Source organism: Ambystoma mexicanum, chromosome 10, assembly GCF_040938575.1.
Source record: "Ambystoma mexicanum isolate Mex_15411 chromosome 10, UKY_AmexF1_1, whole genome shotgun sequence".
Classification (NCBI taxonomy): domain Eukaryota; kingdom Metazoa; phylum Chordata; class Amphibia; order Caudata; family Ambystomatidae; genus Ambystoma; species Ambystoma mexicanum.
The window spans coordinates 770,873,199-770,900,881 of NC_090932.1; the positions used below are offsets into that span (position 1 = coordinate 770,873,199).

At 44.3% G+C, this 27,683-nt stretch overlaps 1 protein-coding gene across 6 annotated transcripts in view; it reads right to left on the reverse strand.

Moving 5' to 3' along the window:
- PLCH1 (phospholipase C eta 1) overlaps nt 1-27,683 on the reverse strand; it is a 1,334,702-nt gene that overhangs the window by 686,030 nt on the left and 620,989 nt on the right. For all 6 annotated transcript variants that reach the window (XM_069618420.1, XM_069618421.1, XM_069618423.1 and 3 more), the window contains one exon: nt 3,159-3,402. In XM_069618420.1, the coding sequence (XP_069474521.1) occupies nt 3,159-3,402 (244 nt within the window). The remainder of the gene's footprint in view (nt 1-3,158; nt 3,403-27,683) is intronic.

The window sequence follows — 27,683 nt, forward strand, 5'->3', positions numbered from 1 at the left end:
GAGGGATGAAAGGTGAACACTGGGAGATGGAGGATGAGAAAGAAATGCTGGAGGACTTGAAGGTGAAGCCCAGGAGGGGGAGTAAGAGTTGGACATTAAAAGTAGAGAAAGGGAGGAGATTTTAAGAGAGAAAAAGAAGAGTAGACCAGTTAGCTTGCCTATGAAGCTTCTGGTGGACCAGTTTATTCCAAGAAGGGAGGAGGTACATGATTATTCTGCTACACTGAAGGCAAAGGAGATCAAAACAGGCATAGGGAGGTCCACTGCCGAGAAAGTAGAGAAGGAGATAAGGGGTTTGAGAGGGAGGATAGGGTCACGCTCCTGCGTCTACATTAAAGGACCCCCAACATCAGGTGCTGTGATGAATCAAGGGGTTTTGTCTCTTCTCCCCAGAGAGAAGCCTTTCCTTGTGAGGCTAGGGAGGTGAGCCCGCTAGGCAACATTCCTCCTAAGGGTGGCGGTATGGGAGACCTCACAAGGAGAGACTCCCCTTTTGGGGACAAGGACTCCAGTTCCCTCGTGGAACTCCCTGAAACTCTTCCTTTTGTACCATCAATACCATCCAGGATTCAGAGAAATCCATTAGAACTGTTTGTTATTGTAACATTACAACACACATTCAACTTAAAGAAATGTTTGATGAAAATACTGAGAAGAAGAGAGGTGAGCAAGTAATGCCAATCACTCAATGGTTGGAAGCTGACCAAACTGGGACGACAAAGAACGAAAGAACAAGAGAATGCTCAGCAGAAAGAGAAAAGGGACTTTAATGCTGCGTTGGGGAGGATCCAGAAAGTTAACATAAAAAGGGAAGTACTAAGGAATGTGTGTGAAACCTGGGAAGTTGGAATCAGCCAGTTGTGATGTGGTAGAGTGAGGAGGCAATCAATGGCATGGCATTTTGCCTACAGACTTTTACTATCAGAGAAATAATCTATCTATCCCTATTTCTACCTAAACAAGTAATAGCTTGGGTGTTTCTCATTAGATGCATGCTAAAACCAAAACTTGTCCTCTGTCCAAACCAACTACTATATCCCTGCCACTAATAAACAACCACAAGGATTCAATAAGCTCTTGGCAAAAATACCAGACTCCATTCTCTTGGTCTACCTGGAGGAATCTTGAAGGCTGTTCCAAAACAGTCTATTGCACAAGTCTTTAAAAGTCTCTTGTATTCCTCCCAGGGGTTCACGATTAACAATCGCAAGGTTTTATCAATTCTTCTTCTTACATCATTGGGGAGTTTGCTCGCAGGCAGTTCGTGACTTAATAGATGTTTTCCAAGGTTATTTGGTTCACCACTGCGAGAAGCGAGTTCACTCCCAAGGCACTCTTGGTTTTTACTAATTTTGTTGTCACCACTGTGACAAGGGAGATCACTGTTTTGGCTGCTTTGTGGATTACTATTGTAGCAAGGGATATTCCTCCTGTGACTTCCTTGACTCTTGGTTCGCATGTGTCGAATTTGTATTTACTGTGCATTCGGGATGGACAAAAATACTGAATCCCATAATATCAAATAAAAGGAGCGCGGGGTGTCCCCTGCTTCCCTTGTTCTGCATTATGGGTTTGGGGGTTGCAGGGGTGTCCCCCGCTTCCATTGCACGGAAAGCGGGGGACAGTAAAAAAAAAAAAAGAATAGAAAAGCACCCTGCAGTGGAAATTCCAACCCATAATTGGGTGATGGAACTGACGTCGCAGGGTGAGGCACGTCGCAGGAAGAGTAAAGAAGGTAATTGCAGGTCTTTGGGTAAGGTATTTAGGGTTAAAGTGGTGGTTGGTAGAAGGAATGCTGGAAGTCGGGATTTTCGGGATGCAAAGATTTCCGTCTCGCAATATTCTGCTGCATTGTTGTGGGCTTCTGTTATTTACCGTAGATCCTCCTAAGTTTCTGTTCCAGATGTTCCCAGAACCAGGCAGGGGGCTTCGTCAAATTACTCAATAATACTTCAATTGTAACAAATCTGTTGCAGTGGCATGTGGATGAAAAAGAATTCTAATTGAATGTCCATGGAGTTTGTATAAATAAAAAAACATTCTGAAAGCAGGTCCACTTCAAGCTATAGTCCATCATTCTTGGCCCTCTTTGTTTAGGACCAACAAAGCTTGTGATGGTGTTCTAGTGCTAAGTACTTTAGGCACCTATAACAATTGCAATCTTAACTTATTTGTCAAAAGCAAATACTACATATTCCACCAATTAAATTGTATTAACAACACACCTACCACAGATATGGAACGGTATTCCAAGTATCACTTATGTCATGGGTCAATGTTCAAGAGAAACATGAAAGTGCAATAGTGCAAGCTCCATGAGCAATGTGAAAATGGCATTGGGCCATGTGCTGTGTGTGATGAATCTAGGGTGCTCATCCAGTCTCCCCAGGGGTAAGGCACCCCCTTTGAGGCTAGGGAGGTGAGCCTGGTTAGCAAGACCCTCCCCTAGGGGTCTGGGCAAGTGGCACGCATCCTTCAATACAATACAGAGGGAGGTACAGGGGTGGATGCCAGGTTCTTGTTTGCTTCTAGCAGGGGCGATGCAAACATGCAGAAGCTGTGTGGGGGGTGGAAGGTCACGGGGTATTGATTGTTCTGCTTTGGGGCGAGCAAGCACAAAGGAGGGGTAGGGAAGGGTGGCAGGAGGAAGGTATTGTAGTGTTTGGGGCATGGCTCCCTCATGCCATTTCTCTCCCAACACCTGTAATGCTGGTCCAAGAGCGCCATGTACAACATTAAATTGTAAAGATGCAACTCTCAACAGCGGGCTTTATTGTACCTCAAGGTTCTGTGTGACATCAGGCAGTGTGCACTTCACTCTCATTCTCTATCGAACAATGCATTGGCTGCCTCAATGGAATACATTCTCGATGTCGATTGTTAACCACCTTCAGTTGTATATGACAAACATACGCATTGAAGAAGGCATCTAACAAGTATATATATTGATTGCATAAGAACTCTGGTCTCAAACACGTAACTTTGTTAATGTGAAAATCAAATATATAGAGAACAGTCATTTTGCGCTGTTCTTTACAAAGCATGACAATTTAGCATGTTAAATCAAATAATTCAGTAAATCGCGAACATTGCTTGGTTTTAGGCGCACAGAATAACTACATGGAACGATTGAAATCGCCAATCATTAAAAAGGATATTGATCGTGAGTTCTTTGTCTTTTAGCGAGGGAGTCTTCATCACTAATCCCAGCCATCAAATATTTCAACCCTGTAATCCAGGTTCGAGCCTCCTCGGGGTTAGAGGTGATCAGATCAAGGCATTCCATATGGTTACCATGGTAGATGGTAAAACAGCAACTGGGGTCGAAGTTCCCTTCGGCATGGCGGTGGAAGATTTCCGACTGCCGACCTTCCGTGACTTTGTATATGGAATCGATTATAACTGAAAGTGAAAAGAATAAATCGGGATCGCTCAGTATTCAATTGCACATTGTAGATTTGGTCAAACGACAAAGAGCTTTAAAACAATGAAAACATGTCATTACTCTGTGCATGCCTTTGTGTTATGTGAACACTTCCCACAGATACTCAATGTAACGCATAATTTTCCCATCATCGCTACCCACCCACACACCTTGATTCCTGGCTTCATCAGCTATCTAGATAATTGTGCAGGCAGTGAAGGCAAAATACAAAACCTGCCCAATTCAACATTTCATTTTGCAATTTTAAAATGGGTTAATTAGCCGAACATAACTCGGCCAGCAGTTATACACAGAAGAAAAGGCAGGCAGAGCTGCAAAAGGTAAGAGATGTAACACGCGGGTGATTAAGTAAACCACGCACTGTGCAAAACTCTGCACGCAACTACATCGGTCTGAGGAAGGAAGATTCTGTCATCTAGTCATTTAAGGTACCTTGACGGCAAAGCCAAGGTCATCAGTGCATCCCATCCAGACATCAACATTAAAACACTTGACTGAAGATACGGGAAACTGATCAAATTAATGGCATATTCTACTCGAACAAACCCACACAATAGAAAGGAAACAATGGATTAAGGAGCTAAGAAACATCACCATGAATAGGTGGCGTAATTGAGTGCATTTGTAGTTTCTTACATACTATACAATAAGTCATTTCATTCAAATAATGCACCTCTAACATGCTCCAAGCAAGGACCCTTTGAAAACTAAGGAGCTACTAGCAAATAGCACATTTCCATTGTTAAAACAATTAAGACACATTTCAAACAATATGAAATTCTATATTAGTAAAGCAGCTGAAATTTCCATTGTTAACTACCTGAAAACATTGTTAACTATGTGTTCTGAATCTCTGTATTAATGATTTTTTAAAGAATCAATGAAAAAATATGCATAATATTAAACCTTAAAATAAAATTAATGTTGTAACCCTTTCCTAAACTGCGGGAGCTGCTCCACCGAGAAACAACAAGAGCATAACCTGTTAAATGGGACGGTGCCTACTCACAAGGGTCTCCTATCACGATTTCACGATTTACCTCTTTGTGCCATAACAGAAGAGAAATATCCTTTTGCAGATCAGTCTTGTGCTACCCACAAGGACAGTTCAGCATCGAAATGCTAGGCAATTCTACTCTGAACACGAGTACCACCAGCAACCCACAGCCATACATTTCTCTCTTGTTGGGTGTCATCAGTAAGGTCTGTGTCTTTCTAGGCAGAGAGAGCAAGTGGTCTAGAACTTGATATCCCAAGTTTTTGTTTTAGTGCATCAGTTTAGAACAAGGACAAATAACTTGTTCTATGGGTTGGTGCCCACTCACAATAGTCTACAATCATGGTTTAGCTCTCTATGTCATAGCACAAAAGAAATAACCATTTGCATATCAATTCGGTCCGACTACATGGCGTAGTCTTAAACCTCAGCTAGCGAGCACATACATTCTTAACACTACCAGTTGAATTTCCTTTCTTGGGAGGCACATGAGGATAGGGCAACAACAAGACACAGGAGCTGCAGCATATAAAGGGTAAATTTACAGTGATACATACAGGGGCGTTGCTAGGGGGTGGCTAAGGGGGCTATAGCCCCTGATCTTTTGGTTGTAGCCCTGGATAGAATCTCAGGAGCTACAGCCAAAAGACTAGCTAGCCCCCAGTCCCAACAGTTCTGACATCAGCATAGCCCCGGGTCTTTTCTAGACCTAGCAACTCCCCTGGATACATACACTAAATTGCAAGTCCACGTGTGTACAGTGCAGAAAAATCCTCTAAGATTTCATGAGGTGCACTACATTTTAATGTGGCCTTTGCAAACATCAAAAGACTAACAACTAGACAGACACCAAACCATTGTACACACAAAACTCTCCAAGCGCTTCTGGGAGAGTGCTTTCCGACGAGTGCTGTTCTGCCTAGTTACTTTGTTGAACAGACAGCGTTACTGCTTTCACCAACCTCCTCATATTCCATTTTAAAGCATTACCTTCGAATTCTACTGCTACATCGCTTGGTATGCACTTCTACTGAATAAAAACTAGTTGCGACTATTTTTTACCAGAAAGCAATTCTCTAAACCCTAAAATGCTGCTTTGATTATTTACAGCATGAAGCTCCTCCCCCTTCTTCCCAACAGCCCGATAAATTCACAGGCACGCATGCTTCTGCGCGTGCGATTCTGGGAGAGTGCTTTCTGGCAAGTTCTGGTCTGCTGTTCAGCTGAGCAGCTGACAGCGCTCACGGGACAATCGCAGTGCACGCACTTTCCACCTCCTACTGTTCATTATCTATTGATCCTCATGATATCGCTGTTCAAACTAAAAACAGCCATGCACACTAATGCAGACAAACTAAGGGAAAAGCCTCAACCTGATACAAGTGCTAAACACGCTCTCAAAAAGATAGAGGATGTTCGTTCCAAATCTGTGGGAACTGACACTGACAGACAATTTTGGCCCTCCACAACTAAGCTCTTGCCTGTAATTCCCTCCCTTAAGCGGACCAGCATACCCATTTTGACTCTCCAACACTTTCCGACGTGCTCCATCCTGATGTTGGGTGCCTTCCTCAAATCTCGGATGAGGACATTTTAGCCTGCCAGACACAGTGTGCCCTTTCTGGCATGCAGATACACAAACCAAATAGCAGCAGTATGGCGAACTTTGCATCTTTATCATCGCCCATCACCTTGGTCCAAGCTATCGTTAACACAGAGGCACTAAGACTATATTCAAAAGTAGTGAAAAATACCACAAACTCGTCTTTCGCAGGACCCTCACAGGGAAAGTCAGTCAATCGGAATGAAAAATCTACTGGCTTACTTTTGAATGAAACTTTTACTGAAGTTGTTTCGCCAAGCTAACTGCTAGCAAACATAGTAACAGACTCAATTTGCATCAGGTAACTTCAGTGAATCTGGCTTATCACATTCTCCCATCATACAAATTCCCCAAATCCTATTTTGAATTCAACTGTTTCCTCTGCTATGTTGTACATACGATCCAACCATAGCCCATCATTTGGGTTTAAGCATGGAATCATACCGGCTTATGAAGTTTCGTTAGCCGTTATGAATAATGGCATATTCAGTTTAACAAAAATCTACGAGCATCTTGAATCCAAAATTGACCCCAATTCCTTGGCCCTAAACAGCTTGAATTCCCAATTTGACCAAGTCTTCTCCGAATTGAATCAGATGAATTTGAGACTGCGGGAAATACAAAGAAGCTCACTATCATCTTGCCTCATAGCAGCCCCAACATCTACAATCCTGGCTCCCATAATGGCCACCGGGGTGGTTCTGTTCACTTCCATCAAGTAATTATGTCATCATTTGTGATTGTGTTGATTCACAAAATGCATGTGATAATGTCAATGTAGAAACATCCATACAAGGTACGTTTTTAGATGATGAGAAAATAATAGAAATTCAACATAATCCGATGATGCCCCGACTAGCATTGAAAGAGTCACAGGAAGCTCCTGAACCAATATTTGATATTTTGAAAATAGAAAGGCAAAAGAAAAACTGCACGCACAAACACAGATAATGGACAACAAAAAGAAAACTAAAAAGGTAATGGCTAACAAAAAGTCTAAAATCTCAGGAGCAAAACAATTCATAAATGGCCTAACTACGCCTACGCCACCTAGAGGTGACAATCCAAGTTACACCATGCCCATTGTCCTGTTACTAGACGAGGTGATAAAGGGCAGCGTAAACCAAGTAACCTCATCCAGTAGCAACTCACAGCTCATTGGCATTCCTATAGATCAGGAAAACGACAAGTCATATTATGAATTACTCCACCTATTCAATCACATCGATTCACTCTATCAGAGATGTGCAAACACCTGAATCAGAGGCAACTCCAGGCATGTTAAGCTCGCTGGTGTTTAACCAGAGTGCAGATGAACTAACCTTTCGCATAAACTAACTTTTCAAACAAAAAAGATTGATCTCCTTCAAAAACACCAAAATAAACAGAGATGACGATATGAAGAGAAGGCAATCTAATTTTATAAATGAGCCTAGCAATGAGCATAGGAAGGATGAGTTGAGAGTTTCAAACAATATGGATCTCTCCTGCCCATCCGGAAAAAAAAAAACAAAGACATCAATCTAAAGGCTTCAAATTTGTTTGAAATAATGATGTGATAGAGGCACTAACGAAGGTTATCCAAAACGGACAACATTGCTGGTCTCATTTAAAACAGTCAGGAGACTGAAAGCAATACAATGGCGTGACATTGAATCCGTATACATTAACAAGAGCCGGCGGATGGCTACAGTGACTTTGACAATACCAATAGTGAGACAAATAATATGGGATGAGCAAGAAAATCTATCTAAACAAGGCTTTCATCTCTCTATCAAGAAATCCCAATTGAAAATAACAATAAGTCCTGAAAGAGAGAGGCATTCTGAAAACGACTTGGTGCGCCCTTACCTTGACTCCAAACCTTTACTGGTGAATTGTCAAGGCAACACAGCTCATCTCAAAAGAGAGGTTTATTTCAAAGATGAGATAGAATCCATCAAAGAAACCAAATGGTCATGGCTTCAAAGGGCCATCAAAGAGACCATCCACGGATACAATGAATAATGTTCAACCGATGTTCAACCACCCACATTGGAAATTGCTGCATGGAACACCCAAGGGTTTTCACACCTCATGAAACCAGTTAAAACTCATTCTCTTGAAATATACGGCCTGATTCTTTTGCAGGAAACCTGGATAACCACCCAGTCAATATGGCCAAACTACGAAATATGCTGGCTACCTGCAATAAAACAACTTAAAGGGTGACCCATGGAAGGCCTACTGGCAGCTCTAACAATGGATTCACTTGGAAAAATCTCCTCATGGCTGACACCCAACCCATGTTTGTAAATTCATCTGGATTCTGTTAGAGCTTTTCCACCCAGAATGAATAAGCACCCACTGGCTTGGCTACTCTATGCCGATGACCTCATAGTGGTAGATCAAACTCCAATTGGCCTCCAAAGGTCGCTTGGTGCCCTGGAGGCATATGCACGAAAGAACAAGTTGGAAATAAAAACATCGAAATCCAACATTCTAATGATACAATGTGGCAAAGCGAAAGGGAAAAAATGTGGACTTCATTGGTCTATTGGTAAAAACGCACTAACAATTGTTCATGAATACAAGTATTTAGGAATAAAAAAACAATAGCAAATTTGACGCTCCATACAAAGAAGAAATGAAACACAAAAAACGCATGCTATGTTCCCAAGTGAAAATGATTCATCACAGATATGGCAAATTCCCCTGCCTACCAGTTTTGACATTTTACAAAACAAAAAGTGATTCCAGCATTAATATATGGTGCCCAATGCAAACTTGCAGAGAACCAGCAAAACTGGGATTACCTAGAGGGTCTTTTTTGGAAGACCATACTAGTGCTGCCTCAAAGCATTCCCATTACAATAATCCGCTATGAACTGGGTCTCAAATCCTTAAAAGCAGCGGTCGATTGGAACTCCATGTTACTTCTCAGAAAGTGTTTAATGAAGGACCCATTTAAATCTACTGTTGTATCCCTCATATCACAGGCTTTTGCGAATAATGTGAAAGATATGATAAATGTTTGGAGGGCTCTCTGTTTGACAAACATGGCGAGAGCTGACATAGACAATTTCACTTTGACAATGAATCCTGATTGCGCCAAACAAAAGTATAGGTACAAAGATTGGGCAAATACAAGGGCACAGTGTGAACAGCATTAAATCTGCAATTCTGGCATTTTCATTACAAAAATGATCAATGATATCCCCAAATACTTGCATAAATCATTATGGTTACGTTTCAATCTATGGCCAACGAGCTGTCATGATCTCTGCTTCCAAAAGATCAGGACTTGCCCGACTCCCTTGGAAGCAGACCCATAACCCCGGTTCCGAGTGCCAGCCAGTCCCAATTGGACCTTTTGGACCCTGTCCTGGCGCCAGTGGCACCAGGCTCATAAAGATGCCCAGTCCCAGCGCTGGAAGCGCCGGGCTCATAATGCTTGGGTGGACTTACCTGCAGCAGACCATGCTGCTTACTTACCTGCCAGTTGAACCCCTGATCCTCTTCTGTTTGGGACTACTTTTCCTGTTGGGTGGGGCAGGAGCCACTCCCTAGGTTCAGAACACTGGAACTCTTCTGGAAAGCAGGAACTCTTTTCTTACCTAGGCGTGGCTGTGGAAGTAGACATCTAAGCACTACAGGAGGCTATTTAAACCACACCCAATGGATGAATCTTGCTTTGCATTATTCTGCATTCTCTGCAGCAGAACGCTCATCGTGTCTTCTGCTCCTGGGCCTAAGGGAACAAAGGCTTACCATCCTGGAATCCAGTCTTCCGCAGCACCTGTAAAGACAAAGAAAGAACAGGTTAGCACTACGGTCTTCAGTGGCAGCGCATCTCTTACCTGGTCCATCGGCTGTCACCAACGCCTCGCGCTGCATTCCGGCATCTGAAAGACAAAAGCTTACCAGCTTTTCGCACGCTCCGGAGGCCTTCGGCGCTGCATCCCGCATCTGAAAGACAAAAGAAGGTGCGTTTAAAGACATTGGGCAACTTTATTACTCACGTGCCATTACTCCTTCCCACGCCGAATCCAGTGGGTATTCCAGCACCCTTCAGCTTCTCTAAAGCTCCGAACTTGTACCTGCAAGATAAAAGGGACAGTTAGTGCGCATCGTGAAGCAGGCTACAAGCGCTTACTTACGTGCTTCCAGGCGCTTCTATTCCTCACGCGGGTTCGATCCTCAACTCTCATCAGCCCGCCATCCGCCATCGCCGGAACCCTGCAAAACAAGAGATATCATTACAAAAGACTTTTAAGACATTTGAAGTGCCCAGAACTTACCGTTCGTGCAGTTAACGACGGACAGCAGTCCTCTGAGGTCAAGAGGCCTGCACCCTGATCCAGTGAAGAAACTGGTTACGGCACCCTGCCCCGAGGCAGATGGAGAGCTTGGCGTTCACTTACCTAAGACATCTTACTCTTCGAGTCAGACATACAGTGCACAGAGGTCCAGCCCAAAGAGCCAACCGTGAGTTACACATCACCTTTGAAGATACAGCATTCACCCAGTCAAGACCGGCGCCTCTGCGGGAATCAGGTGAGCGTTACAGAACGCAAAGCCTATCGCAAAACTCCCACCCAGGCGCTATGGAAACCTCGGATACCGACCAGCTAGCCCAGTTACTTGGGGAACTAAGAGCAGAAGTGCATGCAGCCCGTCAGGAAACGAATGCTCTAAGAAGGGAACTGATTATTTCCAAGGAGCGAACAGACCATCTCGCTAGACAATTGCTACAGTCAAAAGCCGGACAAACTCCGTTATCCGCATCAGGGGCAAATCTTCCTTCAACATCCTCTACGAACCCAGTGCAGATCAACCTACCTGGGAATGTACCTCTGGCTCCGCCCGAACGATTTTCTGGTGACCCAAAGAGGTTTGCAGTATTTATTAATCAGTGCCGGTTGCACTTCTTATGCCGGCCAGCAGCCTTTCCAACTGATCAAGCTAAGGTAGCTTTCGTGCTTTCGTACCTTAGTGGCAATGCGGCAGACTGGTCGATCCCTCTAGTTAATCAAGATGATCCGGTTCTCCATGATTTTCAAGCTTTTCAGCTCAGTATGGAAAAACTGTTTGCAAGACATTCACAGGGGCAGGCCTTGGACAATGAGCTCCTTTCATTGCGACAGGGTAATCAAGACCTTTTGGCTTATATTGCGTCTTTCAACAGACTGATAGTGGAAACTCGATGGCCTGAGGACAAAAGGATTACGCTGTTTTATAGAGGTCTACGTGGAGAGCTCAAAGATGTGTTAGCCCAAGTAGTGAATCCCCCGCAAGACTGTTCGGACTATATTGACTTAGTCGTTCAAATTGACCACAGACTGCAGAACAGGAAGGCCGATTGTTCCAAGTTTGATGCTCGAGTATTTTCCAAACCACCAACTCCTACCAAAGGAGTAGACTCCGGGGAACCCATGCAAATAGGGGGCCTGAAAGGACCACTAACACAAAAGGAGTGGGAAAGGAGAAAACAGCTGCAATTATGCCTCTATTGCGGAAACTCGGGGCACTTTCTTCGAGACTGTCCGGTGAAACCAGCCAAGAAGGCAGTAGGAGCTGCAGTTACCAGGGTCACAAACTCTGAGCAGGGAAACGACCTCGCCCGACAAGAATAGAGGTCCTCTTGCCGAGCGTTAAAACCAGTTCTGTGACCTCGCATTTCGTGATACCTATGGTCCTCATTAGCCCTGAACATCCGGATCGATTACATGCGATTGAAGCTTACGTCGACAGCGGTGCCATCGGCAATTATGTGGATCATGAAATGGTTTTGAGGATGAATCTGACTCTTTGTCCAAAGGCTGTAAAGGACGTCATTACTACGGTGGATGGTACGGAGATAGCCTCCGGACCAGTAACGCATACCACCCAAGAAGTGACGCTAGTAAGTCAAGATGGACACCATGAGAAGATCGTGTTCGATGTGATCAAGGCCCCTCAGTTCCAGATTATTCTAGGAATTCCTTGGTTAGAGAAGCACAATCCTCAGATCGATTGGCGAGCAAGAACGGTTCAGTTTCCAGAATGTGTCTCTACTTGTCACCCTCGACCTGGTGTTGCACTGGCAGCAATTTCCTCGGAGGCTCCTCAGTTACCTCCTGAATACCTAGAATTCCAAGATGTTTTCCGGAAGGATCAGGCTAACTCTCTACCTCCTCATAGGTCTTATGACTGCCAGATAGACCTGATACCTGGATCTACTCCTCCTTGTAGTAGAATTTATGCCCTCACCGAGCCTGAGAATCTTCACCTCCGACAATACCTGGATCAATACCTAGCGAATGGGTTTATTCGTCCTTCCAAGTCCCCTGCTTCCTCAGCTTTGTTCTTCGTTCCAAAAAAAGAAGGGGACCTTAGAACTTGTATAGATTATCGCGCCCTGAACCAGATCACCGTTAAGAATAGATATCCGTTACCTTTGATCCCTGAACTCCTGGACCAAGTCAGAAAAGCATGCATATATACAAAGCTGGATCTTAGAGGAGCCTACCACTTGGTACGAGTAAAAGAGGGCGATGAATGGAAGACGGCCTTCCGCACCAAGTATGGGCTATTTGAATATCAGGTCATGCCCTTCGGACTTTGCAATGCCCCGGCCGCCTTTCAATATTTTATGAACGATGTCCTCAGAGAGCTCATAGATGTGTGTGTTGTTGTTTACATTGACGACATCCTCGTTTATTCTTCATCGGAATCTGAACATCGGAAACACGTGAAAATGGTCCTCGAGAGATTGCGTCAACACAAACTTTTCGCTAAGTTGGAAAAATGTGTTTTCAACGTGACTGAAGTTGAATTCTTGGGATTCATATTATCACCTAGCGGAGTGCGTATGGATTCAAAGAAGGTCTATGCAATTCTCAAATGGCCATCGCCATCCTCCGTAAAAGGTGTTCAAAGCATGTTAGGCTTCGCTAACTTTTACCGCAGGTTTATCCCCGAATTCTCTCGAATAGTCCAGCCCATCACCGCCTTGTTAAAGAAAAACAAACGTTTTGAATGGTCTACCGAGGCGGAACAAGCTTTCCAGAATTTGAAGACTAGATTTATCTCTGCACCGATCTTAAAACATCCTCGCCCAGAACTCCCCTACATCGTTGAAACTGATGCTTCGAGCCTTGCCATGGGGGCAGTTCTATCACAAAAGGACCCAGTAACCAATCAGTTGCATCCCATGGCATTTTGGTCCCGCAAATTCTCGCCTCCTGAAATCAATTACACTATTACTGATAAGGAACTTCTAGCTATCAAGTCCGCCTTTAAGGCTTGGCGGCATTATCTTCTGGGGGCCCGACACACCGTTACTGTGATTACAGATCACCGAAACCTGCAATATTTGAAAACCGCAAAAGCTCAATCCTCTAGGCAACTCCGTTGGGCACTATTCTTTGCCGAGTTTGACTTCATAATTACCTATCGACCTGGTACAAAAAACGGCAAAGCTGATGCCCTTTCTCGGATGGGAGTGGAAGAACATTTGATCAATCCTAAACCTGTACCTATCATTCCCGAACAAAGAATTCTAGGTGTAATCGCCACACAATCCATAGAGGAAGTTAAGGATAAAGCCAGGCTACTGGTAACTCCAGCAGACATACAGAATTGGCATCTGCAGGGAAAGGACTTTACGGTGAAGGACAACCTATTATATTTCCAAGAACGGTTATACCTGCCCAGCACAGATTTACAGAAAAAGGTAATCTCTTGTTATCACGATTCTTTAATGGAAGGACATCCCGGTATGACCAAGACCTCGGAAAAGATCAAGCGCTACTTCTGGTGGCCGTCTTGGAAAAAAGATATCAGAGACTTTATAATGTCCTGTGGAGTATGCGCCCAAAACAAGAGTCAAAAGGAAAAACCAGCCGGCCTCTTACGCCCTATTGACATCCCGCCTCGCCCTTGGCATACGCTTTCTATGGACTTCATCACCGATCTACCTCCATGCTCCGGATACAATACGATCCTAGTAATCGTGGACCTATTCTCCAAGATGGCGCATTTCATTCCACTCAAAGGCTTACCAACAGCAGCAACTCTGGCCCGAGAATTTCTCGAAAACATCGTCCGACTGCACGGTTTTCCTTCAGTTCTAATTTCGGATCGAGGTAGTCAATTTATTTCTCATTTTTGGCAAAGTTGCTGTCGGTCGGCTCAAATTGATGTGAGACTTTCGACCAGCCACCACCCTCAAACCGACGGACAAACCGAGAGGACCAATCAAACTCTGGAACAGTATTTGCGCTGCATGCTACAACAAACTGAAAAAACTTGGAAAGATATCCTTTGGATAGCCGAATATGCCTATAATAACTCTGTCCACTCGGGAACTGGGAAGACCCCGTTTTTTCTTTTATACGGTAGTCACCCTCGAACCTCGGAGTTGGATCCACTCCAAGATCTTGGAACACCAGTGGACCACCTGCATTCTACAATCACCCAAGCCTTTAAGGAAGCCGTTTCTCACCTTCAAAGGGCTAAAGAACAATACAAGAAAGGAGCAGACCAACATCGGAAGGAAGCCCCCCAAAATCAAGTAGGAGATCAAGTCTGGTTATCCACCAAATATCTACCTCTAAAAGGACCACGCACATTCAACCCAAGATACCTTGGTCCCTATTCCATCACTACCATAGTAAATCCAGTAGCGGTCAAGTTGGACTTGCCCCCTCACATGAAGATACATCCGGTCTTCCACGTCTCTCTATTAAAACCCGTGCAACCTCAAACCCGACTAACTACATCTCCAAAACCTATTCTAGTTGATGGAGAACTCGAGTTTGAAGTCAAAAGCATCCTGGATTCCAAGATCTCCAAATCTAAACTATTTTACCTGATTGACTGGAAAGGCTACGGTCCCCAAGAAAGATCCTGGGAACCTGCAGAATATGTCCACGCGCCTCGTCTAATCAAAAGATTTCATCGAACATTTCCTAACAAGCCCAAACCCCCGGAGAAGCCCGGTTTGGGAGGGGCCTTGAGGGGGGGTGCTGTCATGATCTCTGCTTCCAAAAGATCAGGACTTGCCCGACTCCCTTGGAAGCAGACCCATAACCCCGGTTCCGAGTGCCAGCCAGTCCCAATTGGGACCTTTTGGACCCTGTCCTGGCGCCAGTGGCACCAGGCTCATAAAGATGCCCAGTCCCAGCGCTGGAAGCGCCGGGCTCATAATGCTTGGGTGGACTTACCTGCAGCAGACCATGCTGCTTACTTACCTGCCAGTTGAACCCCTGATCCTCTTCTGTTTGGGACTACTTTTCCTGTTGGGTGGGGCAGGAGCCACTCCCTAGGTTCAGAACACTGGAACTCTTCTGGAAAGCAGGAACTCTTTTCTTACCTAGGCGTGGCTGTGGAAGGAGACACCTAAGCACTACAGGAGGCTATTTAAACCACACCCAATGGATGAATCTTGCTTTGCGTTATTCTGCATTCTCTGCAGCAGAACGCTCATCGTGTCTTCTGCTCCTGGGCCTAAGGGAACAAAGGCTTACCATCCTGGAATCCAGTCTTCAGCAGCACCTGTAAAGACAAAGAAAGAACAGGTTAGCACTACGGTCTTCAGTGGCAGCGCATCTCTTACCTGGTCCATCGGCTGTCACCAACGCCTCGCGCTGCATTCCGGCATCTGAAAGACAAAGTCTTACCTACTCTTCGCATGCTCCGGAGGTCTTCGCACTGCATTCCGGCATCTGAAAGACAAAAGCTTACCAGCTTTTCGCACGCTCCGGAGGCCTTCGGCGCTGCATCCCGCATCTGAAAGACAAAAGAAGGTGCGTTTAAAGACATTGGGCAACTTTATTACTCACGTGCCATTACTCCTTCCCACGCCGAATCCAGTGGGTATTCCAGCACCCTTCAGCTTCTCTAAAGCTCCGAACTTGTACCTGCAAGATAAAAGGGACAGTTAGTGCGCATTGTGAAACAGGCTACAAGCGCTTACTTATGTGCTTCCAGGCGCTCCTATTCCTCACGCGGGTTCGATCCTCAACTCTCATCAGCCCGCCATCCGCCATCGCCGGAACCCTGCAAAACAAGAGATATCATTACAAAAGACTTTTAAGACATTTGAAGTGCCCAGAACTTACCGTTCGTGCAGTTAACGACGGACAGCAGTCCTCTGAGGTCAAGAGGCCTGCACCCTTATCCAGTGAAGAAACTGGTTACGGCACCCTGCCCCGAGGCAGATGGAGGGCTCGGCGTTCACTTACCTAAGACATCTTACTCTTCGAGTCAGACATACAGTGCACAGAGGTCCAGCCCAAAGAGCCAACCTTGTGTTACACATCACCTTTGAAGATACGGCATTCACCCAGTCAAGACCGGCGCCTCTGCAGGAATCAGGTGAGCGTTACACGAGAGCTGTAATAGAAGATATATCTAAAGACCACCTTGTTACGAATGCATGTAGATTCTGCAATATAAATAGCCAGGTTGAAACACTGAGCATATAATGGTGCACTGCAAGGTGCTGTCGAGCTTAAGACATGAGTAATTTTTCAATATTTTTTGCAAATAGTGAACTTTAACACCCAGCTCAATATGGTCCATAATTTTAAATGCCCAGTATATCTCCTTGAATATAGCCTCAATTAAATACTTGCTAAAACTACAACTATGATAAATTCACATAGTAGGGGCCTCGAATTTGTCAATGATTGCTCTAAGACTTAATAAACAAATCAAAGTATGAACAATCTTAATATTAAGAGTTAAGTTGTAATAAGGGTATATAACGGCTAAGAAAGATCTCTGCAACATTCTCGACATGGGTGGCGTTAATTTTTATGTGTGTGCACTCAAAAGCTAGACAAATACATTTATGAATGAACGAAAAAATATAAAAATAGAGAGTACTCCTATAGTCGACAGCTAAATCATCTTGCTAGCGAACGAAACAAAATGCTAATATTAACTTGGCATTGGTCATGTATGCAACAGAGGACAATCTTTACATTTTGTATGATAAATGTCAGTATCTTATTCTTTCCTTCCTTCTCTTCTTTTCCTTGGATTCTCTTTCCTTTCTAACATTAACAGAAATAGTATAGCATGACTAACTACTTTTAAATGATTTATTTTATTTTCCTTAGAAATGTAAAATGATCAATTATTTTAAATTAATTGATCTTTCTATTCAGAAATGCAAACTTGTTAATTGTATATTTGAAAAGTTGTAATTGCAACTAAAATAAATAAAAAGAAAAAAAAAACACTCCAAAGAACTCCACAGACAAACCTCTAGAGTCTGCCAAATAGTGCTAATACGTCTAAGACCACTGTCACCAGGGTCTGAAAGAAGGACTAAGCCCAAGTACTGTTCGGATCAGACACTGTCTAACACAACAGTTTCCCATGACAGAAGAATTGGCACCACAGTTACTCCAGAGATGGCCATCATACTTTGTACCACACATCATTTACTGTTGACCATTGCAATAGAAATGTAGAAATAAAATGACAACATACATCAGAGAGACTTGGGTATTCCATGGCTAGAGTCATCATGGATGTATTCATTAGGAAGAATAAGGCTTTTGCCATACCCGCAAAAGCAAACAGAGAGGCACTTTGGAACTCCTGTCAACTGGTGCTTCACAGCATCATAGAACAAAACATTATTTCTTATTTTGGCACTACGTTGTCTCCTCTCTAGTAATAATAATATTCACTGATAAACATGGTTTTAATCAATACCGTCTTAGTGGAAGCAAAGCAGGGCAGAGGTAAAGCACATGCTCTTCACTTTCACTTGCAAATGAACATTACATAATTCTCTGTCATTTCGATCAATGGAGTTATCAGCACAACGTCAAGGAAGGCCTTGCTTCAGATTACAAAAAGGGATTTCTTGTTATAGGAGGAGCTTTTGAAGAGACTCGCAATTTGCATTTTTTAACATTGTGACTTTCAGTTAAAATGTGGTAAAATTCAGACATTTTAAGGAAAAAAGATATACACTATCCATTTAGTATTTTAAATTTAACACCTATCTTCACGTTTTTTAGGAAGCAAACTAAAAACGTTCTCCTTTAGCTGTACCTTGCCAGGCTACCTGTTAATGCATTTAGTTACACAACACCAAATACCCAAAATAAGTTTAAAAGCTATAGATGAAATGTTGAAAAATATGAGGTTAAAGAAGGCTGCATTTCCAGCATGGATCGATATAAAGATTTAATTAATAGTAATTACAAGCGGCTTCTTTGTACAAGGCAGCAGGAGCTACCTTTGAGCTACCTTTGAGGAATACGGAGGTAGTGTATAGCACTCAGCAAATAGCTTGAGATGCAAACGATAACTTTTTGATCTATTTCAATGAAAAAACTTTAGTTAAAGGACAGTTAAGTTGAATATATTCAACGCAACACATCCCTCAACTTATGTAAAAAGTGGCATTAATGTGCTGCTTTAACACAACAACACTCCTGAAATTTGGAATCTGTTGGATGGAATCTGTTGGAAACTACACCTCTTAAAATTGTAGCTGCCCCGTTGCACAGGGCATGAGCACACCAATGACAAATTATATTTCAGATAATTTACAGAGTAACCTGAAAATGATATGCAGAGCTGATTCATGTTATATTTAAATCTCACTACATCCACGCCCCTCTTGTGGTCTTATGGGCTGAAATGTAGCCGGTCACTGTGGTCATATGAAAGACCAAGATTATGCATAATTCGTGATCAATTTTAATATCATATGATTTTGGGTGGCTTGGCCTATGTAAGAACTAATTACAAGGCGTTTATACACCTGGAAATCGGGGCTTAGGGGAGACCACTAGATAGATAGCAACTGTGGCAAGCAAAAATATAAATATGCTATTCTGGATACGGACTTCAGAAATCAACAAACACTAGTGGTCATTATTTCCAGCACAGATGGATGGGCTGATCCTGGTGCATGCATTTCACAAAGCAACTCGGCATCATGCTTGGAATGACTTCTAAAAATGTTTTTATGTATGGTATAAAATTCACCATACTGTATGTTCTAAGGATATTGCATGTCATCAAGGAGTTTTGTGACCAAAGAGAGGAACAATGCTGAAGGCAGATGCGAAGGTGACTTGCAATAACCTTCTTACAAATGCTAGGGGGTATTATATTCCTTATAATACATGACCGCACTGTCTTCCCCTTTAATACTTGGTCTCTTGTTTCCTCTAGTTCAAGAAATCTACCATTTGTTGATACATATAATTATTGGAAAACTGTTTGGTTGAAGAAAAAAACAGTAATACGCAGCTCGTAATGTGTTGCAATTTTTATTTCTAAGTACAGTAGTTTAAGACAATGCATCAAAAAGCCTATTTGAGGTTTTAAATAATAACAATGTAACGCTATATCGAGAAACCACCCTTAACCTGGGGAGTTCCTTCACCCCAATCAAGGCGCCCAACAATAATCTGTTTATGATTTTTCAGCGCTAGCCCTATTGACGACTCGCATAGAGCCACGTACATCCCACCCTCCCCCCGTTCCAAATCTAACCAAGATATGCATGCGCACATTAACCAAAAATGTCCCCCCCCCCGCCCATGACTCCTAAACCTGACTCTACCACACGTTTACCATATGCCTCTAGCTTCTTCCCCAGGGTACATTAAGATACTACCGGACAACCCTGACTCTTCCTCGCTTGGCTCAGCGAAAGGTTGGCAGACGTGTACCTACCTCCACTTGTTTTATGTTTGTAGTAACATGAATAACGTTCACACGCCAGAATTTCTGTTACTCATTGTGCCTTGCCAAAAGCGTCACCCCTACTACATAATCCAACTACCAGCTCAAATATCAGATACTGGCTGTATGGAAGCAGGCTACTTGGATGTGTAACCAAATTTTATAATTCCTCTTCTTTGTACATTTGTCACGCAAGGGCTTTGAAGCGGCCCCCTTGTAAGTTAACGCATTATAAAACTCAAATATTATTTTGCCCTTTAAAGATTTTGAAAAGAAACATGTGATGCTCAGTGTCTCCTACTTTACAGTACTCTATCAACTAGTATTGGAGGCAAGCACAGGAGTCGGGGAAGGGTATGGGTTGAAGCATCACTCCTTGCGGGTGATGAACAAAGCAGCAAATTCCAAAGACCAAGTCAGACGTTTTGGCAGTACACTGAAGGAAATGTGTTGGGTGTTTGCTAAAGGATAGGAAATTCTAGTACCCATCTAGACAACAGCACCTTCTTCTTCTTTCTATGCTCAACTGCTGAGGGCTTTTCAATATATCCATGTGTTCTGTTTGTGCAGTCTCTAGCATCTCCCTGCATCTTATTTAGCTGATCACAAAGAATTACAGAAGAGGGAAAAATAGTTACAGAAGAAAGCACTCAATCAGTTGTATCTCTGATGAATTGATGCAATTAACTTAAAAGGCATATATGTGGGGTTTTCTTCAACAGGGCTCCATAATAAACCTCAGTAAGTGTCATGACCCTTGCCCCTGGCCCTCACTGGCAAGTCAGCCTTCCAGTTAGGGCCAGGTCAAAGGCCTTAAAACCTTATCCAAGACTTTGGCGCCAGGCTCATAACCATCATGAAGACCAACATTAGAATCAGACTATTTACTTGGGACTATTTAACTTGGGGGGGTTCAGCCAACATGGTGGCACACACATAGCTCAGTTACAAGGAACTGAGCTATGCGGTCTAGTCTTTTGGGTGTGGCAGGCCTGGAACTACTTTACCTGGACTACTTTGGGTGTGGCAGGCCTGGGACTATTTTACCTTGACTACTTTACCTGAGACTATTTAACCCGCACCCAAACAGCAGAACATGGTTTGCGTTATTCTGCTGTGGGCAGCATAACGCTCACTGTGTCCAGTTCTTTGATGCCAGCTTACCTGAAAGCAAGGACCTGCAGAGAGAGAAAGAACACTACAAAACTTACCTGTAACAGTATCCTGTCTTCAATCCATCACTGTCTTCAGTACCACTCACCTGAAGGTACGAACTCCATCATCCGGCACCGCATGCATCCTGGAATACCATAACCGGGAAAGAGGAGAAAGAAAGACAGCATTAGTAAGCGTTTACTCACGTTTCCTCCCGAATGAAGAAAGACGCACAATTCTTACCTGGGTAGTCATCTCCTGGTCAGTATCATTGCTGGAACATTACGGCGCTCGGCGAGGAACATCACAACCTGCAAGGAGAGAAAAGACACAGGTTAGCAATATAAAAGGCGAAACAGCACCGCGCATCACACATTACTCACCGGACAGCATCGCGCACACCGCGCTGTCGCCTACCGGCCCATGCTAATTTTCAAACTGCATGACAACAACAAAAATACCTTTCCATACCTAAAAGGAAAGAAGCAAGACATTATTATTCGAACTAAGTGGAACATGAGAACTGCATATAAAGACTGTAAAGCAGCAAACCTACAGAGTCGCAGCAGGCCTGGATTCCCACAGGGGGGCTTGCACCAGTGAAGTAACTTGGTCGCTGCTCGCCCCCCACATCTACGCGCCCCTGCCACGAGGAGCAGGACAGAGAATCCACCTTTTACAACATTAATGTGAGGAGAAGGCCCAAGGGGGAGGAAGGAGTTGAGGCCAAGGGAGGTGGGAAAACAAAGATAATCTGGTATTGAATCCAGCTCTCCTATACTGGAGACCCATCTTTAACCAGAGGCCTTACCAAGGGACCGGGAGAGGGTTTGAGAGTGCAAATCATCCAACCAGGGCTGGGTGACGTCCCCGTGGATACCAGGTGAGCGTAACAGTAAGGCTCTTGTTTAATTTTATCTAGGCTGTTGTGCGGTAGGGTGGGCAAAACTACACACTTTATTATGTGAAGTGTCATTTCACTCCCTATGTCAGGGGTTCAAGCAGGATTTTAATCAGATTTTGCTCCCTACTTGGAGTCAAATGATTTTTCAGGGAATACAAAAGTAATTAGCTTTGTCAGTAGGGATACTTTCTGCTTATTAAAAGATGTTCTTTCCCCATAAAATTCCTCTTGAGATCGGGCATTAATATTATTAGTTACTTCCTTCCTATGCCACTGCTCTACTTGTCACTAATTCAATAAAATATCAGTGGAGCTTTGTGGGTTGAAGCAATGATATGTTCATGGTTTCTCGTTTTTGTTAGGCACATTTTCCTTTTTTAGGGAGTAAAAATGCATGGTGCATATGTCTCTTAACTCTAAGGTTGGTGTTATCACTACCCACAGGAGAACGTAATGTGGATAGTAAGCAGAGGCACAGGAATTTTAGATCATCATATTCTAAGGTGCAGTTATTCTGATGCAATTATCATCCTTACACAATTTATTAGAAGCATGTTCTCCTGGACCTTGAATTATTTCAGTTAAGTGGCACCTGAACTCCTTTCATCATGTTTTTGACACATTGCTTTTAATTGCCATTAATCCATCGGCAAATGTATTCTGAGTTTCTTGACAGCCACATCAGTTATGACAAGAGATATTTGTGTTTTGTAATACAAATGAGTGATTTTCCAGTAGCATACAACATACACATTTTTCTCTGCACAGAAGTACGTTTGCAAGGTACTGTGGCAGATATTGAAGGCTTGGACTGGTTCATGAGTTTTCTGTATAATCACATATGACATATTTTATTTTAGCCTATGTGTTTGGAAAAATTGTTGTAAGATTTCAAAAGAATTGCAGTGGCTGCGAAGAGGAAATTCCTTTCCAAACTCTGTTCTGTGACAGTAGCTCACAAAGTGGCTTTCCTCATTAGTCAGTTGCGCACATAGAAAATAATGTGCGCACAACTGCCAACTGGTTCTGCACATAGAGAAAAATAATTAGAGGGAACATTGGCCTTTAGTGCCCTTATAGGACGCCTGATCAGTGGTCCTCTGGACTTTGGCGTCAGTGGGCTGATTTAACTGCGCCACCCCCATTACCTAAATTGTTGCATTGTGAATTTGTTGCCATTAGTTTTAGCTGAAACAGGCTTTTCGCCACCTGGGCCCTCAGCGTTTATTGGCCAGAGCTGAGCCATTCTTGTTACAATTATGTTTCAAATGATGTGTGGGTCTTGCGAAAATGTCTTTCCTTCCCAGTGAAAAAACACTGGGCCCTGGATGTTCTGCTCTGACTCACTCGTATTTGTGAAGAATTAAAAATGCTTTTCTGCCAGAGTTCACTGTCATTCAGGGAAAGGAATCTTATCTTACTTTGAGACCTTGGCTGCTGATGGATTTGCGAGGCGCATTGCTGAAGTCAGCACGAATCCCCACCGCGGCTGGTGTTCAGTGAGACAAATGCACTTGGCTGTAATTTTCCTAAAACATGGCTTTACACTGTGCCATTAGATCAGGTTAATTCATATAAGCATTTGCAAGCCTTTAAACAGGAATTCTTGTGTTTTGTAGATTCTGGTATTGCTGCATTGAGGCTAATGTAGCATGTAGGTTGCAATGTTGGTGAAGTGGGTGTCTTTCAGCATATATGTCACCCATGGCGCACTGAATCCTGGTGCAATGATGAGTGCGCTCCTTTTTCTTCCTGCTGTTCTGTCTGTTGATGTGCCTGGGGTGAGGGGTGAGGAGTTTGATCTCGATTTTCCCTCTTCACTCTGTTAAGAAATTAATCTAATTACCCCTAACGCTGAGTGGTGTCCGCCTTTCTCTGCATTGTATGCAAATATTCAGAAGGGGCTACTCTCAAAGAGTAGAGAATTCAAACCATTGGCTGCATTTATAATCTGATACAAGCTACAACAATCTTGTGTCAAAATGGCATCTTCAATATTGGCCTAGATCTTCTAATATGTAATATGAGTATTGAAAACTATGAAGTTTGTATGATCAACTTTACAGTTAATTTAAATAAGTTAGTACAGCACGACCATAGTTCTTGACCCACACCTACAGAGGACAACTGGTATGATGAGTCTTGTATCATTAGAAAAGTTTTTGAGGTACTTTATACTCATACTGGTAAAGTTCATTGGTCTGACTCACTCTTTTGCAGAATGCAAATATTGAAAACTAAGAAGTTTTTGTGCTCATTTGCCCAATGAAAACTGAATGTAAGGCAGTGTCACAAAGCTGAGTCGTACTAACATAATGCAAGAAGTATTGTTTGACAATATTCGTAGATCCAAGCGAAAATGAAATTACAAAAAAAGGGAAAAAAACTGAAATCAGAATGTTTCTTGTCTTACCTCACTGGAATTTCTCTGGCCAAACTATGTCACTCACAGTCTTTAATCATCGAGGTCTTACTGCTCTCTTAGCGGCCTCAGTAGATGACTGAATATGGTGTGGAACTATTCTCTCAGTCCCTCCCATCAGGAATGGGGTATCCTTGCCAAATTTTGGTTTAGAAGAGGTTTCTTACAAAGACTCAGAGTCCTAGCAAGAGTGGAGGCCACTGCTGAGCTCACCTGAGCCTTCTCCTGCGCTTCTCGTATCCACCTTTCCCCCAGGTCTTGGTTCTCTGGCCACCAGTCAAGTGCATCTCCTCAACATTCCACAACATGCTGTAACCTTAAGTGCCACCTTCTAGTCTTCTCCTCCACCACCCTAGTAACAGTGTTAGTCTGCACCTCCTTGACACTTACCCATATGCTCTTTCCTTCACCCAATTCGGGCTCCCAATTTTCAGACTTGGTTCAACATTATTTGTTCGATAAAATGTGTCCAAGGCCCATTTGCTCAATTGTATTTCTTTACACATTTAATTGCAAAAAAATCATGGGGAGATGCCCCGCAACACCTACATGGGCATCATCTTAATATATACCTAAACCTAACCCCTATCTACCTTTGCAGTGAAATTTGCACACAAAAAACAAAGCAAATGGGCCTTGAACAAAAGGGCCTTCAAGCAAATGGGCTAGTACCTTGTTTAGGGTTCACATCAATATTTCTACCACCTTGGTCTCATAAGGGAGTGACATGCCCTTTCCTCCAACCTCCTTTTGATATTCAATTTCACTTTCACCTCAACTTCAATCTCTGTTTGATATTCATCTTCTGCTTTGGCCTCCTGACCCCTCCACCTTGCCCGGATGATCTCCTATCTCCTAATTCCTCTGGACACGCTCTGTTCATCTCCACCTGATGTGTTTCTTCTCATCCTTGTTCCAAATCCTGCGATCTCCTTCGATCATCCTCCTTCATTCTTCAATTTCCTGCCTTATGCACTCATTCCTCTCTCCAGCTATTGTTACGCTCACCTGGTCTCTGCGGAGGTGTTGGGGCACAGTTGCAGCCCTCCCGGGGGTGAGGTTGCTCGGGTATGACTTCGCCCTCTGCGCTTATGTGCTGACTGGTGGTAATAGGTGATGCTGCTCGGGACTGCTCCTGCGTGGAGAATAGGGGGCGTGAGTATGCCAGCTTGTGCGCCTGATCCCCTTCCAGACCCTTTATCCCAACCCGTGGCACCCATGGGATGCGCTGTCCCTGGAAAGCTCACTTGTTGATTAGTTTTGGTGAGCACTCCGTCCTGCTGCTTCTGGCAGGGCCGCTTGTAGGATCTGGACCGAGTTCCTTCACTGGTCCCTTGCATGTGGTAGTCCAGTCCTTCGGCGACTAAGCCACTATACTTCAGGTAAGTACTCCTGTTTGCCTTTGTCTTTCCTCGTCTGTTTTTGTTGTATTGTAAAGTTTGTTGTCTTGTATTGCTGTCCTTTCCACGTTTGCTCTTTTGCTTTATTCCCTTGCAGGTTATGTTGCTGGCCCGGCAGAAGCTGCGGAGCTCGAGGAGGCAGCCGGAGTGAATGAGGAACGAAGCTGCAAGCGGTACAGTAGCTGGTAAGATGTTAACTAGGGGGTGTGCTGGGTTCAAATGCAGCGCAGCCCTAGGACGGATGTTCTAACCGTGTCTTTCTTCTTCACAGGGTCAGAGTTTGTGGATGCGGAGTGCAGTGCTGCAGCGTCGGGTTCAAGATCACTGGATGTCAGGAGAGGAGTCTGCAGATGAAGCGATAAAGCACCGGTGAGCATGCAGGAGAACGCCTGGTTTCAAAGGTAAGTAAACTGGTCCAAGCGGCGGTGAGCATCACGTTGCACGCGAGTGCATAGTAACGCGAAGCACCGGCCTTAAGGATGGAGCAGCTTATATAGCTGAGCTTCTGAAGCCACAGCCACCAGGTTCAGCCTGCCTGCCACAACCGATGAGTCAGCACATAAGGATGTTCTCTGGAAGGAACAAGTTACTTACCTGTAACTGTTGTTTTCCAGCATGGGTCTGGCATGGATTCACATGCTCATGAATATTCCCCGTCCGTCGTCAGGCTGGGAATCCTCGGTAAAGAAAAAACCAGTATCAGTTTTGTTTCTGATCTGTCTTTCGTAGTAGTAACCAATCACTGGTCTCTGCGTCATACTGACCACAGCCAATGACTGCCCTCTACCTAAGCCCCGCCTCTGGCAGCCATCTTCAGATTTGGAAGCACGTGAAGTGGCAGTATGACCAAGTGAAGAGCCGCAGAGGGGTAGGCGGGAGGGTTCGCATGTGAATCCATGCCAGACCCATGCTGGAGAACAACAGTTACAGGTAAGTAACTTGTTCCTTCTCCAGCATGGGGTCTGGCATGGATTCACATGCTCATGAATAAAGAATACATAGCAGTACCCACATGCACAACCACGGGAGGTGGCTAAGGCTCAACATTAAGCATCACATCAAACTCAACATTAAGCAATCTTACCTCCTCACCAGGCTCACCTCAGGCGAACAGGTTGCGCAGCACTGCTTGGCCGACCCTGGACTCCTCCCTGGAATCCCGATTGACGCAGTAGAATTTCGTGAAGGTGTGCGTCGACCTCCACGTAGCAGCCCTGCAAATGTCCAGCAGGGGCACACCAGATAGGAACGCCATGGTAGCTGCGATCGCTCTGGTGGAATGTGCTCTCGGACGGCCAGGCAGCGGTCGGTTTGCCAACCGGTGACAGTACATGATACAGCCGGAGAGCCATCTGGAAATGGAAGCCTTCGAGAGAGCTTTCCCCTGATTGACAGGTCCAAAGTTCACAAAGAGTTGTGACGTCTTCCGAAAACACTTCGTACGATCCATGTAGAACTTCAGCGCTCTAGCCACATCCAGCGAGTGCAAAGTCCTCTCAGCCGGCGACGAAGGCGACGGGAAAAACACAGGCAACACCAAGGGTTTGTTGAGATGGAAGTCCGACGGCACCTTGGGCATGAAGGAGGGGTGCGTCCTGAGCACCACCCTCGTGTCGTGAAAAGTCAAGTACGGGGCCTTGCAGGAAAGGGCCTCGATCTCTCCCACCCGTCGTGCGGAGGTGATGGCCACAAGAAACGCTGTTTTCCACGACAGGAACTTCAACGGGGCCGAGTGCAGAGGCTCGAACGGAGGTCCCATGAGCTTGGTCAGCACCACGTTGAGCTCCCACGCCGGGGCCGGAGCCTTCACCGGCAGGAACGATCTGAACAGTCCCTTCATGAACTCTTTCACCAGACGATGAGACCACAAGGACGTCCGCCCCGTGGTTCTAGTGTATCGGGAGATCGCAGCAAGATGAATCTTGATGGACGCGTGTGCCAGTCCAGCTTTGGCCAGCGTCAACAGGTACGGCAGTACTTGGGGAGCCGTAATCCTTAGAGGGTTAATCTTCTGTGCGTGGCACCAGACAGAGAACCTCTTCCATTTGTGTCCGTAGCATTTAAGAGT